The sequence below is a fragment of the Zophobas morio genome, unplaced genomic scaffold (genome assembly GCF_036711695.1).
Source record: "Zophobas morio isolate AGI-343-1 ecotype UQ-CSIRO unplaced genomic scaffold, CSIRO_AGI_Zmor_V1 ptg000014l, whole genome shotgun sequence".
In the NCBI taxonomy this organism is placed as follows: Eukaryota; Metazoa; Arthropoda; class Insecta; order Coleoptera; family Tenebrionidae; genus Zophobas; species Zophobas morio.
The window spans coordinates 24,024,805-24,042,321 of record NW_026972119.1 but is presented as its reverse complement, the minus strand read 5'-3'; the positions used below and the strand labels follow the sequence as shown (position 1 = coordinate 24,042,321).

General features: G+C 27.5%; 1 protein-coding gene across 1 annotated transcript in view; it reads right to left on the bottom strand.

Annotated features, from left to right (window-relative positions):
• Positions 1-17,517, bottom strand: part of Psgef (Protostome-specific GEF) — a 149,595-nt gene that overhangs the window by 95,558 nt on the left and 36,520 nt on the right. Inside the window, exons 4-5 of the mRNA XM_064055984.1 lie at positions 16,104-16,162; positions 2,430-2,611 (exon numbers count right to left, since the gene is read on the bottom strand). Coding sequence (XP_063912054.1) covers positions 2,430-2,611; positions 16,104-16,162 — 241 coding nt within the window. The remainder of the gene's footprint in view (positions 1-2,429; positions 2,612-16,103; positions 16,163-17,517) is intronic.

Below are 17,517 nucleotides of genomic sequence, written 5' to 3'. Positions count from 1 at the left end.
ATACATTTCTCAAATTTTTCTATTTTCAGGATTTTTTGATTTTGAAAACCGAAGAAATTGAATGCGAAAAATAGGAGATCGAAAAGTACAAAACTGAAAAATCGAAAATCTAAAAACGGAAAAACCGAAAAATCGGAAGTCGATTAATCGAAAATTCATTGAATGAAATATTCGAAAAATCGAAAATAAAAAAAAATGGTAAATTCAGCAATTTGAAAAATCAGAAAACCGAAAAATCGAAAATCAAAATGTTGAAAATTCGAAAACATCGAGTAAAATATTCGAAAAGTAAAAAAAATGCCAAACGGAAAATTCAAAAAATTAAAAAATCGGAAAAGGGAGTATAAAAGAAGTAAAAAGTCTAAAACTCGAAAATCGAAAAACTGAAAATCCGGAAAATTCAAAATCTGAAAATCCGGAAAATTCAAAATCTGAAAATTTGAACTTGAAAAATCTGAAAAGCGGAAAATCGAAAAGCGAAAAATAGAAAAGTAATAAAACTGAAGTCTAGCTGAAGAATGGAAAAATTGTAACATGGAAAATCGTTCATCGAGAATCGAAAAATTTTAAAATCCAAAATCCAAAATAATCGAAAAATGGAAAAATAAATAAATTGCAAAATCTAAAACTAAAAGAAAAATCGAAAATTCAAAAATCCGAAAATCAAAAATTCGAAAAATCGAAAATCGAAACAGATTTTTCGATTTTTTGATTTTTCAGTTATACAATTCTTCAGTTTTTCTATTTTTTAGGATTTTGTAATTTAGATTTTTCATTTTTTGCGAAAAATAGAAAATCTAAAAGTGCAAAACTGAAAAATCGAAAATATAAAAACGAAAAAACAGAAAAATCGAAAGACGATAAATCGAAAATTCACTGTATCACTTATTGGAAAAATCGAAAATAAAAAAACGGAAAACATCTGAAATTCAAAAAATCGAAAATTTGAAAAACTAAAAATTGAAACCGAAAAATCGAAAATCGAAATGTTGAAATTCGAAAATTCGTAATGTCGAAAATCCTAAAATCGAAAATTCAAAAGTCAAAAAATGGGACAAAAATCGAAAAATCGAAAAACTGAAAAACTGGAATCTGAAAAACTGAAAATTGAAAAATGGGAAAACCGAAAAATCGAAAATTCAGAAATCAAAAAATGGGAAAAGGGGATTCGAAAAATCGAGAAGTGAAAAACTGAAAACCGGAAAATTCAAAAGTCAAAAAATGGGAAAAAAATCGAAATATCGAAAAGCCGAAAAACCGGAATCTGAAAATGGAAAAATCGAAAATTCTAAAAACCGAAAATTGAAAAATGAAAAACCTGAAAAATCTAAAATCGAAAATTCGAAAATTAAAAAATCGAAAGGAAAAATGATGGAAACATGCAAAAGTAAATAAACTGCAAAATCTAAAGACTGACGAACACAAAAATCTAAAAATCTAAAAATGGAAAATCGAAACATGAAAGATCAGAAAATCGAAAATTCGAAAAATCGAAAATGAACACATCGCATATTTCAATTTTTCGGTTTCTCAATTTTCTAGTTTTTCGACGATTTAGTTTTGGAATTCAGTTTCGATTCTTCCGTTTTCGATTCTTCAATTTCTCGATTTTTCAAGTTCCCGTTTTTTCAATTTTTTTAATTTTTGAATTCCTAATTTTCCGATTTTTCAAATTTTTGATTTTTTAATTTTTGGAATTCTGCCATTTGGCGATCCTAAATTTTTTATTTTCGATACCTCAAAGTCTCGATTTTTCAGTTCATCAGTTTTTCAATTTTAAGTTTTTTTAATTTTTTATATTTTCGATTTTTCAACTTTTCAGTTTTTCTCAATTTTCCTGTTTTTCGATGTTTCAGTTTTAGGATTTTTAAATTTTGCGATTTTTTTTAATTTTCTCGAGTTCTTAGTTTTTCGATTTTTCTATTTTTTAATTTTTCGAATTTTTTAAATTTAGATTTTAAACACAGGTCGAATATTTAGCACTTGATCATATGATTTCTAAGTAACAATAAATGTGGCAAAACAACCTTAAGTGAGCGTCAATTTCACGCACTGACAGACGAGTCGTTTGATCAATGAATCATTTTATCCAACGTGAAAAAAAATTCACGGCCCACTTTTATCAAAAACCCCTGAACAATTGATAAATAAGTGTCACCCTGTTTGTCAAAACTGTCAATCGCGTTCATTCCCCGCAATGATCCCACTCCACGTGCGCCTCGGTTACAGCGTCCTGGTGTTCATCTGGCTCAACCTGATGCTCGTTTTCAGTAAAAACCACCCATTCCTCCCATTACCACTTTACCATAATTTACCAACTTCCAGTGGTCCTGTACAAGTTAGCCCGCAACGAATCGTGCCACACTTGACCACAACCGCAAAACTTTTGACTTTCTACCATCTAACTCAAAATCAAGAGATGCCCTTACCTCGAGCTGCGCTCCCGATGCCAGACCTCGATGTGCAACCTCCTCTGACAGCCCTCCTGCTGGAGCGGGAACTTGAAGACGTGGTTGAAGAAGGGCTTGGTGGAGTCGGCCTGGACGGCGGTCCGCTGTAGCGTGCCGTTGCGTTTCCTGCGGTTATCTCCAAGTCTATCACTCAGGGCGACCTGCAAGAAACCGGCTATCGATTAGGAGTTAAGCACTAGTTTTCCGATCCAAGGGCTGACACTTGGACGGCTCTAGTGCATGATTTGTCATCACGATTCCACAATAATAACAGTCTCGTCTTTTATGTCGTTTGGATTAGTTTCAGGGGTTTGTGCCAAGGCGGGGGTCGATTATCGAGGATCGATGGTGGAGTAATAATCGTCGTTATACGTAGATATAAACATGTCAAATACATTTATGAAATGACGTTGTATTTTGGTCTAAGTTAAAAAATTGAGGTGAGAATGATTGTGGTTATTATTGAAGGCACGTTGTTTTTCTTTATTTGGGCCTACAAAAAATAACAACTGTTTTTTTGAGTAGGTAACTAATTTATTAAGTTCAAGTATGTTGAAACAACGAACAACCGAAACATGTTTTATTAGACTGAAAAGCCGAAAATAAGAAATAGAAAAATGAAACAATTTAAAAAAACAAAATTATCAGTAAATTTTAATTCAATTTTTCAATTCTTCAGTTTTCGATGCTTCAAGATTTCGATTTTTATTTTCTTCATTTTTTCAGTTATTCGATTTTTCAAAGTTTCAATTTTACAGATTTTTTTAATAAAAGTATGTATTGATAATTAAAATTTTCAAAAATTGTCAATTCTGCGATTTTTCAATTTTTCAATTTCTGAATTTTTGCTGTTTTTTCGATTTTTTAATTTTTTAAGATATGACGTTTCTAAATTTTCGATTTTTCGGTTTCCCGATTAATCGTTTTTTGACTTTCCAATTTTTCGAGTTTTCAATATTTTTTTTAATCTTGGACTGGATTTTTCAATTCATTGTTCTTCGATTTATAATTTCACGGTATTTGGGTTTTTGGATTTATGATGTTATCAATTTTTCCATATTTCACTTTTAAGACTTCAAATTGTCGTAACATTCATTCATTTCTTAATCTTTCAATTTTTCGATATTTGGATTATTCGATTTTTGATTTTTTAATTTTTTGGTGACTCAGTTTTGGATGGTTTCATCTTTCGGAATTTTTAAATTTTCGTCTATTCGAAATTCCTCGTTTTTTTGGTTTTTCGATTTATGGATTTATCGATACTTTATATCTCACTTTAGGATTTCTCAATTTTTCGATTTTTTTATTTCAGAATTTTCCATTTGAAATTTTTCAATGTTTCGATTTCCCGATTTTCGATATTATAATTATTATACCACTGTTTGTCGATATTTGCATTTTTGGACTTCCCGGTTTTAGATTTTCCAATTTTTCGATGTTTAAATTTTTCAGTTTTTCGACTTTTTAAACTTTAAATTTTTCGATTTCTCAATTTCTGGTTTTTTTGAATTTTACATTTTTCCAATTTTTCAATTTTTCGATTTTACGATTTTTGATGTTTCGATTTTTAGATTTGAAATTCTACGAATTCTCGACTTTAGTTTTTCAATCCTTGAAATTTTCGATTTTTCAGTTTTTTTATTTTTCAGTTTTTGGATTTTTTTAATTTTTGATTTTGGCTTTTCGACTTTTCTGTTTTGCGTCTTTTCGAATTCTCGATTTTTCAATTTTCTGATTTCTTAGTCTTTTCATTTTTCGGCCTCTCGGTTTTAGATTTTGCGGTTTTTCAAATTTGAATTCTTAAAACTTGTAATTTTTCGATTTTTCGGGTTTTCGATTTATCGATTTATCAATTTTTCAATAACTCAATTTTTGGGACTCGATTTTTTCGATGTTTTGATTTCTTGATTTCACAATTTTTCTATTTTTCGATTATACATTTTTCGACTTTTTAAATTTTAGAGTTTTCAATTACTTGATTTCTGATTTTACTGGTTCTTAGTTTACGGTTTTTAAAAATTTTACTTACATTTTTCCGATTTTCCGATTTTTGATTTTATTTCCCGATTTTTCAAATTTTCAATGTTTCGATTTTTTGATTCCAAATTTCGCGAATTCTCGACTTTTAGTTTTTCAATACTTGAAATTTTCGATTTTTCATGTTTTCTATTTTTTCATTTTAGATTTATCCATTTGAAATTTTTTAATCTTTCTATTTCTAGATTTTTCAAAATTTCAATATTTTAATTACTCCATTTTTTCTCGATCTCTCCATTTTTGGACTTCTCCGTTTTAGATTTTCTCATTTCTCAATTTATCGATATTAAAATTTTTTTATCATTTGATTTTCCAATTTTCCGGTTTCTTAATTTTTCGATTTTTCGATTTTACAATTTTCCGACTTTTTGAATTTTAGATTTTTCTATGGCTTAATTTCTCGATTTTTTGATTTCAAGTCTACAATTTTTCAATTTTCTTAATTTTACATTTTTCTGATTTTTCAGTTTTTCGATTTTATGATTTTTGATGTTTCCATTTCCCCATTTTTCAAATTTTCAATGTTTCGATTTTTCAAGTTTTTAATTTTTCAATTTTTGGATTTTTAAAAATTTTTGATTTTGACTCTTCAGTTTTTCTTTTCGAATTCGCGATTTTTCGATTTTCTAATTTCTAGGCCTTTTTATTTTTCGACTTCTGGTTTTAGATTTTCCGGTTTTTCAATTGTTCGATATCGCAATTTTAGAGACTCGATTTTTTCGATATTTTGATTTCTCGATTTCACAATTTTCAATTTTTCTATATTTTCATTTTAGATTTTTCCTTTTTGAAATTTTCCAACTTTTCGATTTTTCGATTTTTTAATTTGAAATTTCGCAAATTGTCGACTAGTTTTTCAATCCTTGAAATTTTCGATTTTTCAATTTTTAGATTTTTCAGGATTTTGATTTTTCAATTTTTAATTTTGACTTTTCGAATTCTCGATTTTTCAATTTTCTGATTTCTTAATCTTTTCATTTTTCGGCTTCTCGGTATTAGATTTTGCGGTTTTTCAATTTTTCAATTCTTAAAACTTATAATTTTTTGATTTTTCGGGTTTTCGATTTATCGATTTATCAATTTTTGAATAACTCAATTTTTGGGACTCGATTTTTTCGATGTTTTGATTTCTTGATTTCACAATTTTTCTATTTTTCGATTATACATTTTAGATTTTTCCATTTGAAAATTTTCAATGTTTCGATTTCCCGAATTTTTAAATTATTTTCGATATTTTAATTATTCCATTTTTTCCCGACTTTTCCAGTATCCAACTTCTCAGTTTTAGTTTTTCCGATTTTTCAGTTTATCGATATTTAAAATTTTAAATTTTTCGGTTTTTAAATTTTTCGATTCTTTTCGATTTCTCGGTTTTTCGATTTTCCAATTTTTCGACTTTTTAAATTTTAGAGTTTTCAATTGCTTGATTTCTGTTTTTTATTGGTTTTTAGTTTACGGTTTTTTAAATTTTACTTACGTTTTTCCGATTTTCCGATTTATGATTTTATCTCCCGATTTTTCAAATTTACGTTTCGATTTTTTTATTCGAAATTTCGCCAATTCTCGACTTTTAGTTTTTCAATTCTTGAAATTTCCGATTTTTCAATTTTTGCATTTTTTTAATTTTCAATTTTGATTTTTCGGCTTTTCAGTTTTTCGTCTTATCGAATTCTCGATTTTTCATATTTCCGATTTCTTAGTCTTTTAGTTTTCGACTTCTCGCTTTTAGATTTTCCGGTTTTCTAATTTTTCGATTCTTGAAATTTTTAATATTTCGATTGTTCAGTTTTTCCATTTCTCGCTTTTTGAATTTTAAATTTTTCTATTGCCTAATTTCCCATTATTTTGATTTTTAGTTTACAATTTTTCAATTTTTTGAATTTTACATTTTTCCGATTTTTCAATTTTTCGATTTTTGATATGTTTCCATTTCCCGATTTTTCAAATTTTCGGATTTCTAGGTCTTTTTATTTTTCGACTTCTGGTTTTAGATTTTCTTAAAACTTTCTTAAAAATTTTCCAATTTTTCGGTTTTTTAATTTTTCGATTGTTCAGTTTTTCGATTTCTCGATTTATCAATTTTTCGATATCTCAATTTTTGGGACGCGATTTGTTCGATGTTTTGATTTCACAATTTTTCAATTTTTCAATATTTTCATTTTAGATTTATCCATTTGAAATTTTTCGATTTCTAGATTTTTCAAATTTTCGACATTTTTTCTCGTCTCTCCATTTTTGAACTTCTCGGTTTTAGATTTTCCCATTTTTCAATTTTTCGATATTAAAAATTTTAATTTTTTGATTTTCCAATTTTTCGGTTTTTAATTTTTTCGATTTTTCGATTTTACAGTTTTTCGACTTTTTGAATTTTCTATTGCTTAATTTTCCGTTTTTTGACTTTTAGTTTACAATTTTTCAGTTTTTTTTAATTTTCCGATTTTTCAATTTTTCGATTGTTGATGTTTCCATTTCCCGATTTTCCAAATTTTCGATGATTCGATTTTTCAGGTTTTTGATTTTTCAATTTATGGATATTTTTAAATTTTTGATTTTGAGTCATCAGTTTTTCGTTTTTCTAATTCTCGATTTTTCAAATTTCTGATTTCTAGGTCTTTTTATTTTTCGACTTCGGGTTTTAGATTTTCCGGTTTTTCAATTGTTCGATTCCTAAAACTTTTAATTTTTTGATATTTTCATTTTACATTTTTCTATTTGAAATTTTCTAATTTTTCGGTTTTTAAATTTTTCGATTTTTTAATTTGAAATTTCGCGAATTCTCGACTCAATTTTTCAATCCTTGAAATTGTCGATTTTTCAATTTTTCGATTTTTCAGGTTTTTGATTTTGACTTTTCGAATTCCCGAGTTTTCAATTTTCCGATTTCTTGCTCTTTTACTTTTCGACTTCTCGATTTTACATTTTCGATGTATCAATTTTTCGTTTTTTCAATTTTTGAGATTAGATTTTTTCGATGTTTTGATTTCTTCTTCTTCTAGATTTTTCTGTTTGAAACTTTTAAATTTTTAAATTTTTCGCTTTTCCAATTTTTCGGTTTTTAAACTTTTCGAATGTTCAACTTTTTATTTTCTAGATTTTTCGATTTTTTTAATTTTAGATTTTTCGATTCCTTGATTTCTCTTTTTTTATTTTTACTATTCAATTTTTCAATTTTTTGAATTTAATGTTTTCCCGATTTTTCAGTTTTCCGATTTTACGATTTTTGATGTTTCGATTTCCGATTTTGAACTTTTCGATGTTTCGATTTTCTGATTTTAATATTTCGCGAATTCTCGATTTTTCAATTTTTCAGGTTTTTTGATTTTTCAGTTTTCAGTTTTCTAAATTTTCAATTTTGACTTTTCGACTTATCGATTTTTCAATTTTCTGATTTCTTAGCCTTTTGATTTTTCGAGTTTTCAGTTTTAGACTTTCCTGTTTTTTTTTTGTACAAAAAAACAGAAAACGTGTGGATAAAATTCAAATCGAACCGAATAAAAAAAACTCCACAAGAAAACGTGTTTTCGCATTTATGTGCGACTTGCTGCTTTTTGTAACTCGAGACACGATCAGTACTCGACCGCCCAATCGTAACACTTAATTCAGTCACGTGAGCGGAAATACCCTTCCGCTATTGGCTGTTCCAGCAACACGTGTGTCAATCCCCGCCTCCTCCACACAGATGTTTTTTAGTTATAGGCCTTCAACTCCACTATTTCCGTGTTTCAATTTCACTAAACCCGTAAGAAAAAATAATTTTCGCTTACGTTTAATTTTGAATTAGTGTTGTGCGGAGGTGCGGTAAAAGGGCCATTCGCAGTAAACGCAGGACGTAGTAGTAATAAAAAGCCAAGATATATGTTTCCATAAACTAATATATGTAAAGCTGTTTGCTTGCCAGGCACGGAGAAGCTGAGAAAATGTTTATTCCATTTAGGTATTCGGGATGGTTCGGAGGCCAGTAGGGCACAAGGGAACGGGGGTGGATCGATATCATTAGTTGCGTCACTGGTTGTTCTTACGTCATCGTGACGATATTCGAGTCTCGGCTTTAGATGACCCAACGATTACAAATCGCCTTATTAATGGTGCAAGACTCGGGCGAAAGTAAGCAAGGGGGGAATTAGAACCGCCCCCGGATAGAAAAAGCGTTGGTAAATCCGATTTTACGACCCCGACCCCAGATTTGCCCCGCCGTATCCGACTCGGACGTTATTATGTCATTATTACCCCTTCGGTCGGTAATTACTTTTCATTGCGCTGGAAGTGTCAGATCCGGACTTTGGACGATGTTGAGGGGCATTATAGTCACCCGATATCACTTACACTGAGGGAAGGTGTATTGAAAGTTTGAACATCCGAGTTTTTTTTTATCGAAGAATTAAAAAAAATTAAAAAAACGAAAAACTGAAAATTTCCAAGAATTGGAATGTTGAAAAATTAAATAAGTACTTATTAAATCGAGGAATTTACAATTTCAAAAAATAGAACTAAAAAATCAAAACATCGAAAAATTGAAAAATCGAGAAATCGAAAAGTTGAAACATGAAAAAATCTAGAATTCGAAAAGTCGAGAAGTCGAAAAATCGAGAAAACGAAATAGCCCAAAGAAAAAAAAATTAAAAATTAAAAAATTTTAAATAAAAAAAATTGACACATCGAAAAATTGAAAAATCTGGAAATTGAACAGTCGAATAATCGGAAACTTGGAAATGTTGATAAATCAAGAAATCGAAAAATAAAAAAAATTGAAATATGGAAAAATCAAGAATTTTAAAAATCGAACAATTGAAAAACCGCAAAATCTAAAAGCGAGAAATCGAAAAATTGAAAGATTGAGAAGTCAAAACATCAAAAAATTGAAAAATCTTAAATTTAAAAATTCGGAAAATGAAAAATAGAAAGAAATATTGGAACTGGGAAATCCAAAAAAAAAAGAAATCGAAAAATTTATCTAAAATTAAGAAGCCAAAAGATCGTAAGACGGCGAAATCGAAACATCAAAAATTCAAAATCCAAAATCTAAAAATTCAAATAATTGAAAAATTAAAACATCTAAGAAGTGAAAAATTCAAACATCTAGAAATAGAAAAATTAAAATATCGAAAATCTGACAAATCCAAAATTTTTAAAATCGATTAACTGAAAAACCAGAAAATCTAAAACCGAGAAATCGAAAGATCAAAAGATCGAGAAACCGAATTATCAAAAAACTGAACAATCTAAAATTTTAAAATTTTAAAAATGAAAAAATTGAAAATTCGAAGAACTGAAAAATACAAAACACAAAAAATCGAAGTATGAAAATATCGAAAAATTGAAAAATCGAGAAATCGAAACATTGCAAAATGGAAGAATTAAAAAATCAAGAAATCTAAATATCGAGAATTTAAAAAACAAAAAATTGATAAATCAATAAATGGAACAACCGAAAAATCGAAAAAAGGAGAAATCGAAGAAAAATTAATGAAATCGAAAAATTGGAAAATCCGAAAGTCGAATTATTGTAAAATAAAAAAATGGAGAAATCGCAGGCCAAAAACTTAAAAGTCGAAAAATCAAAAATTGAAAAATTAAAATCCTGAAGTCTCGAAAAATTAAAAAAATATAAAACGAAATCTAACAATTAAAAAGTCGAAAAATTGAAAAATCGAGAGGAAACCAAAACATGGAAGAAATCTGAATCATAGAAAAATTGTGAAATCGCGAAGTCAAAAAGACGAAAAACCGAAATATACAAAAGTCAAAAATCCAAAAATTGAAAAATCAGAAATTAAAAAAATCGAAAAATTGAAAAATTCCAAGACTTAGGTACATATCAAAAAATTGATAAATTGATAAATCGAACAACCAAAAAATCGAAAAATGGAAAAATCGAAGAAAAATTGATGAAGAAAATTGAAAAATTGAAGAAAAATTGATGAAATCGAAAAATTGAAAAATTGAAAATTTCCAAAAATTGGAATGTTGAAAGCTTGAAACATTGGAAAATTAAATAAGTACTTATTAAAAAATTAAAGATCGGGAAACCGAAATATCAAAAAATAAAAAGAAAAAGAGAAATCGAGAAATTTACAATTTCAAAAAATACAACTGAAAAATCAAAACATCGAAAAATTGAAAAATCGAGAAATCGAAAAGTTGAAACATGAAAAAATCTAGAATTCGAAAAGTCGAGAAGTCGAAAAATCGAGAAAACGAAATAGCCCGAAGTAAAAAAATTAAAAATTAAAAAATTTTAAATAAATAAAATTGACACATCGAAAAATTGAAAATCTGGAAATTGAACAGTCGAATAATCGGATACTTGGAAATGTTGATAAATCAAGAAATCGAAAAATAAAAAAATTGAAATATGGAAAAATCAAGAATTTTAAAAATCGAACAATTGAAAAACCGCAAAATCTAAAAGCGAGAAATCGAAAAATTGAAAGATTGAGAAGTCAAAACATCAAAAAATTGAAAAATCTTAAATTTAAAAATTCGAAAAATGAAAACTAGAAAGAAATATTGGAACTGGGAAATCCAAAAAAAAAAAGAAATCGAAAAATTTATCTAAAATTAAGAAGCCAAAAGATCGTAAGACGGCGAAATCGAAACATCAAAAATTCAAAATCCAAAATCTAAAAATTCAAATAATTGAAAAATTGAAACATCTAAGAAGTGAAAAATTCAAACATCTAGAAATAGAAAAATTAAAATATCGAAAATCTGACAAATGATTAACTGAAAAACCAGAAAATCTAAAACCGAGAAATCGAAAGATCAAAAGATCGAGAAACCGAATTATCAAAAAACTGAACAATCTAAAATTTTAAAATTTTAAACATGAAAAAATTGAAAATTCGAAGAACTGAAAACTACAAAACACAAAAAATCGAAGTATGAAAATATCGAAAAATTGAAAAATCGAGAAATCGAAACATTGCAAAATGGAAGAATTAAAAAATCAAGCAATCTAAATATCGAGAATTTAAAAAACAAAAAATTGATAAATCAATAAATGGAACAACCGAAAAATCGAAAAAAGGAGAAATCGAAGAAAAATTGATGAAATCGAAAAATTGGAAAATCCCAAAGTCGAATTATTGTAAAATAAAAAAATGGAGAAATCGCAGGCCAAAAACTTAAAAGTCGAAAAATCAAAAATTGAAAATTTAAAATCCTGAAGTCTCGAAAAATTAAAAAAAATCGAAAAAGAAACCAAAACATGGAAGAAATCTGAATCTACGAAAAATTGTGAAATCGCGAAGTCAAAAAGACGAAAAACCGAAATATAGAAAAGTCAAAAATCGAAAAATTGAAAAATCAGAAATTAAAAAAATCGAAAAATTGAAAAATTCCAAGACTCGAAAAATTGATAAATTGATAAATCGAGCAACCGAAAAATCGAAAAATGAGAAAATCGAAGAAAAATTGATGAAATCGAAAATGGAAAAATCGAATAAAAATTTATGAAATCGAAAAATTGAAATATCCCAAAAATCGATTTATTCTAAAATTAAAAAATCGAGAAATCGCAAACCAAAAACCTAAAAGTCGAAAAACCGAAAGTTGAAAAATTAAAATACTGAAAAATCGAAAAATTAAAAATATATCAAACGAAATCTAACATTTAAAAAGTCGAAAAACTGAAAAATCGAGAAATCGAGGACTCGAAACATCAAGAAATTGAAAAACCTAAAACCAAAAATTAAAGAACTTAAAAATCCAACAATCGAAACATTGAAAAATCGAAGAATTGAAAAAATATCAAATGAAAGAATCTAATATTTAAAAAGTTGAAAAATCGAGAAAAGTCGAAAAATTGAAAAACTGGAAAATCTAAAACTGACAAAACAAAACATCCAAAAAACGAAGAACTGAATCCAACAATTGAAAAGTCCAAAAATTAAAATATCGCAAAATTGAAAAATTAACCAAAGTGGAAATACCTAAAATTTTAAAAATTGAAAAATTGAATAATCGGGAAATCGAGAAACCAAAACATCGAAGAAATCTGAATCATCGAGAAATTGTGAAATCGAGAAGTCAAAAAGACGAAAAACCGAAATATAGAAAAGTCAAAAATCGAAAAATTAAAAAGTCAAAAATTTAAAAAATCGAAAAATTGAAAAATCCGAAGACTTACATATCGAAAAATTGATAAATTAGAAAATCGAACAACCGAAAAATCGAAAATGGAAAAATCGAAGAAAAATTGATGAAATCGAAAAATGAAAAATTGAATAATCGGGAAATCAAAACATCGAAGAAATAATAAATCGAAAAATTGAAAAATCCCAAATCTGAATCATCGAAAAATTGTGAAATCGATAAATCGAAGACGAAAAACCGAAAAGTAGTTAGAAGAGACAAAAATCGAAAATTAAAAAATTCAAAAAATTGAAAATTCAAAAATTTAAAAAATCGAAAAATTGAAAAATCCCAATACTTACACATTGAAAAATTGATCGATTGATAAATCGAACAACCGAAAAATCGAAAAAAATTGATCAAGTTGAAAAAATGAAAAATCCCAAGATCGAAATATTGCAAAATTAAAAAATCCGAAAATCGCATGTGAAAAACCTAAAAGTCAAAAAGTCAAAAATTGAAAAAATAAAATTCTAAAAAGCCGAATAATTTAAAAAATATAAAACGAAATCTAACATTTAAAAATCGAAGTATTGAAAAAATATGAAATGAAAAAATCTAAGATTTAAAAAGTGGAAAAATTGAAAAATCAATAAAAATCGAAAAATTGGAAAACTGGAAAATCCAAAGCTGAGAAATCAAAACATCAAAAATCGAAAAACTGAAAAATCCAACAATTGAAAAGTCGAAAAATTAAAATATGGCAAAATTGAGAAATCTTAATTGGAGTAACCTAAAATTTTAAAAATCGAAAAATTGTGAAATCAAGAAATCGAAAAGATGAAAAACCGAAAAGTAGAACAGACAAAAATCGAAGATTAAAAAAATTACAAAATTGAAAAATCAAAAACTTTCAAAATCGAAAAATTGAAAAATCCTAAGACTTACACATCGAAAAATTGATTAATTGATAAATCGAACAACCGAAAAATCGAAAAAACTGAAGAAAAATTGATCAAGTCGAAAAATCAGAGGTGAAAACCTAAAAGTCAAAAATTGAAAAATTAAAATTCTAAAAAGCCGAAAATTTAAAAAAATACAAAGTTAAATCTAATGTTTACGAAGTCGAAAAATTCAAAAATCGAGAAATCGAAATCCAAAATCATCATCCAATCATCCAAATTTAAAAAAATTGAAAAATCCCAAAACTCAAATATCGAAAAATTGATAAACCGATAAGAAATTGAAAAATCTAAAGCAAAAAAATTCAAAAATCGAAAAAATTAAAAATTCGACAGTCATAAAATATATAGAAAAATTAAAAAATCAAGAAATCGGAACATGAAAAATCGAAAAATTAAAAAAGTATAAAATGAAAAATTCAATATTTAAAAAGTCGAAAAATTGAAAATTGAGGAAACGAGAAATCAAAACTTCCCAAGTTTAAAAAATCGAAATCCCAAAACGGAATTATCGAAAGGCTTAATCGATAAATTGAAAAATCGAAAAATTGAAAAACCGGAAAATCTAAAACCGAAAAATCTACTAAACTAAAATATTGAAAAACCGATGAACTAAAAAATTTAGCAATCTAAAAATTGACAAATCGAAAAACAGAAAATTCCTAAAACTTAGTCATCGAAAAATTGAAAAATCGAATAATCGAAAAAGTGAAAAACCGATAAGTCAAAAGTCAAAAATCGGAAATTTAAGAAATCAAAAATTGAAAAGTCAGAAACCTGAAAAATCGAAAAATTAAAGAATTGGATAAAAAACTTAAAAATAGTAAAACTAAGATATAAAAAAATGAGAAATCGAAAGTTGAAAAATCGAGAAGTCGAAAAATCAAAACAGAAAAATTGAAAAATCGAAAACTTAAAAATTCAAGAACCTGATAAATCGGGAAATTAAAGAAAACTCAAAAATTATGAAACTGAGATACTGACAAATTAAAAGTTGAAAAATTGAGAAAACGAAAATTTAAAACATGGGAAAATTGAAAAAACCTAAATTTAAAATTTCGAAAAACTGTAAAACTGAAAAATCGAACCGAAAAATCCAACAATTCAGAAAACGAAAAATGAAAATATTGCAAAATTGAAAAGTCTAAAGTGGAAGTACATACTTGAAATTTAAAAAATCGAACAATTTAATAATCCAGAAATCAAGAAACCAAAACATCGAATATTTCTAAAATCGAAAAATTGAGAAATCGAAGAACTGAAAAACACACAAATTGAAAAATCGAAAATTGAATAATCGAGAAACCCAAAAATCCCAACCTGAATCGTCGAAAAATTGCGAAATCGAGAAATCGAAAAGACGAAAAACCGAAAAGCGAGAAAGTCAAAAATCGAAAATAAAAAACGTTGAAAAATCGAAAAATTGAAAAACTAAAAAATCGAAAAATGGAAAATGGGCGAAATTGAAAAACTAAAAATCGAAATATGCAAAAGCTGAAAAGCAGAGAAATCTAAAATTCAGAAAGCAGAAAAATCGAAAATTTGTTCTATAATTTTGATTTTTTTTTCCAAAAATCGGCAAGAAAAAATAAACTACTTTTTAACATTTGAATAACATTATTTGATAGTTTGTACGATGAATCATCAATTCATGAACGGATAAATTTTGGTTAACGATTTACCAGGAAACGTTGGCAAAATTTCAAAACATTCGATTTTGCAAGTTCAAAGCTAAATTGTAAAATGTTGTCTGGATGTTTATGGTAAAAATTCAACACGGATTCATAAACTACAAGTGGGGAATACGTTATTTTATAAAATTTAAATAACATTTATTATTGAATTTGGAATTTCGAACATTATCTATCTAATAAAAATCAACACAGTCGACGGACAGATAGACGGACGGACAGACAGACAGACACGTACTTGTCTTACGCTCGGCGCCTAAAAATCGAGAAAATATATGAGGGCACTACGTTTCTTTAGAGTCAACGTTAACCGACGAATACAGCCTCCGAAAGCGCCCCTTTTCGATTACGACCGATTACATCTCCACAGTTGACATCGGAAATAAGATGTTATTGAATAAACATGAAAACATGCCTCGCAGACTTGAATCCAGCCGAGCATATTTTCAGTTTCAGATGCCGTAACCGATAGTCTGTCAGCGGCAATTACATTGAGAAACATATCCCACCAGCTGATGTTGTCTACCGATCTGCACGCTATGTGAAAATATCGAGTATCAGTTTTTTCCGTCTCCCAGAAATTCGTCGTTCGTGCTGCATGGCTCCATTTCGTGGGCTTTTTTGTTTCGCGTTGATAGACGCAAAAAGGGCGCCTTAAGAGAGTAACTGCAATAACAATAACGCGGGACGTAACCACTTAGAGCGATATCTTCCAACAAAAGTGTTTTCACGTACTTACATAGCGCCAAATAACGCAATCAAAACCGCTCTAATAGAGCAGCTGTCACCCCGGTGAAATATCGCCATTATGAACAAAGAGCACTCGAGCCCGACGTGGCCAAATAGAGGTACCTATTTTTACCCCTGAAAGACGGGGTTTCGATACTCACCTTCACGTAGGCGTTGATTTGTTTGCCGGCCGGCCTGAAGAGGTCCTTGCAACGAATTACTGAAAAAATACAAAAATTATACGTCAATTCAAGTATTTATTTATATCAAAAATTGGTATAAGGATATTTCAAGAACTTAGATAAATTATAAAGTTTGATTTTGTGAAAAATGGAAAATCGGAAAATAAAAAAACGAAAAATCGGAAGTTCGTATATCAAAAAAAAAAAAATTTTCCGGAAAGTCAAAAAATCAAAGAATCGAGAATTCGAAAAGGAAACAGATTGAAATTTCGAATATCGGAAAATCGAGAATTCGATGAATATTCGAAAACCCATTAATTCGAAATCTTAAAAATCGAAAAACAGAAAAATCAAAAATTCGTAAATAGAGATTTCGAAAAATCGAAAAACCCAAGAATCAAAATTTAGATCAAACGAAATATCCAAAGTCGAAATATCGAAAATTCTATAAGCGAAAAGTCGGAAAACTGAAAATTTGAAATAGCCAAACTTGGAAATTCAAAATTTCGAAAATTCGAAATTTGAAATTTCAAAAACTAAAAATTTGACAAATCAAAAATTCGAAATATCGACAAATCGAAATACAAAAAAATTGAAAAATCGAAAACTGAAGAATTCAATTGAATGTTTTCGAAATCAAATAAAGAAAAAAATTAAAAATCTAAAAACTGAAAATCGAAAGCTCGAGGAATTAAAAATCGAAAAGTAAAATAATTGAAAAATCGAAAAACTGAAGAACAGAAAAATTGAAAATCGAAAAGTAAAAAGTTGAAATGTCTAAAAACTGAAGAATGAAAAAATTAAAAAATTGAAACTTTAAAAAATCAAAAATTCGAAAATTGAAAATTTTAAAAATCAACGCACTGAAAACTTGTAGAATCGGGAAATCGAAAAAGAAACAAACTGAAATTTAGGTATACCGAAAAATTCAAAATTCAATAAATCACATACTCGAAAACCCGAAAATTGAAATCCTAGATAGAAATCGAAAAACTGAAAAATCAAAAATTCCAAAATAGAGATTTCGAAAAATCGAAAAATCCAAGAATCGAAATGTAGAAAAAACGAAATATCGAAAGTCGAAAAATCAAAACAGAAAAATCGAAAAAATTTAAATTAAAAAAATAGAAACATGGAAATATTGAAAAATTAGAAACGGAATAATAAAAAAACTCAAAAATCGTGAAACTGAAAAATCCCAAATCTGAGAAATCGAAGTATCAAGAAACCGAAAAATCTAAAAAAAATTAAAAATTTCAACTGGAAGAATCTAATATTTAAAAATATTAAAAATTGAAAAATCGAGAAAACGAGATATCAAAACATTCATAATTTTAAAAAATTGAAAAATCTGAAGTCTCATCTATCGAAAAATTGATAAATCGAAAAACCA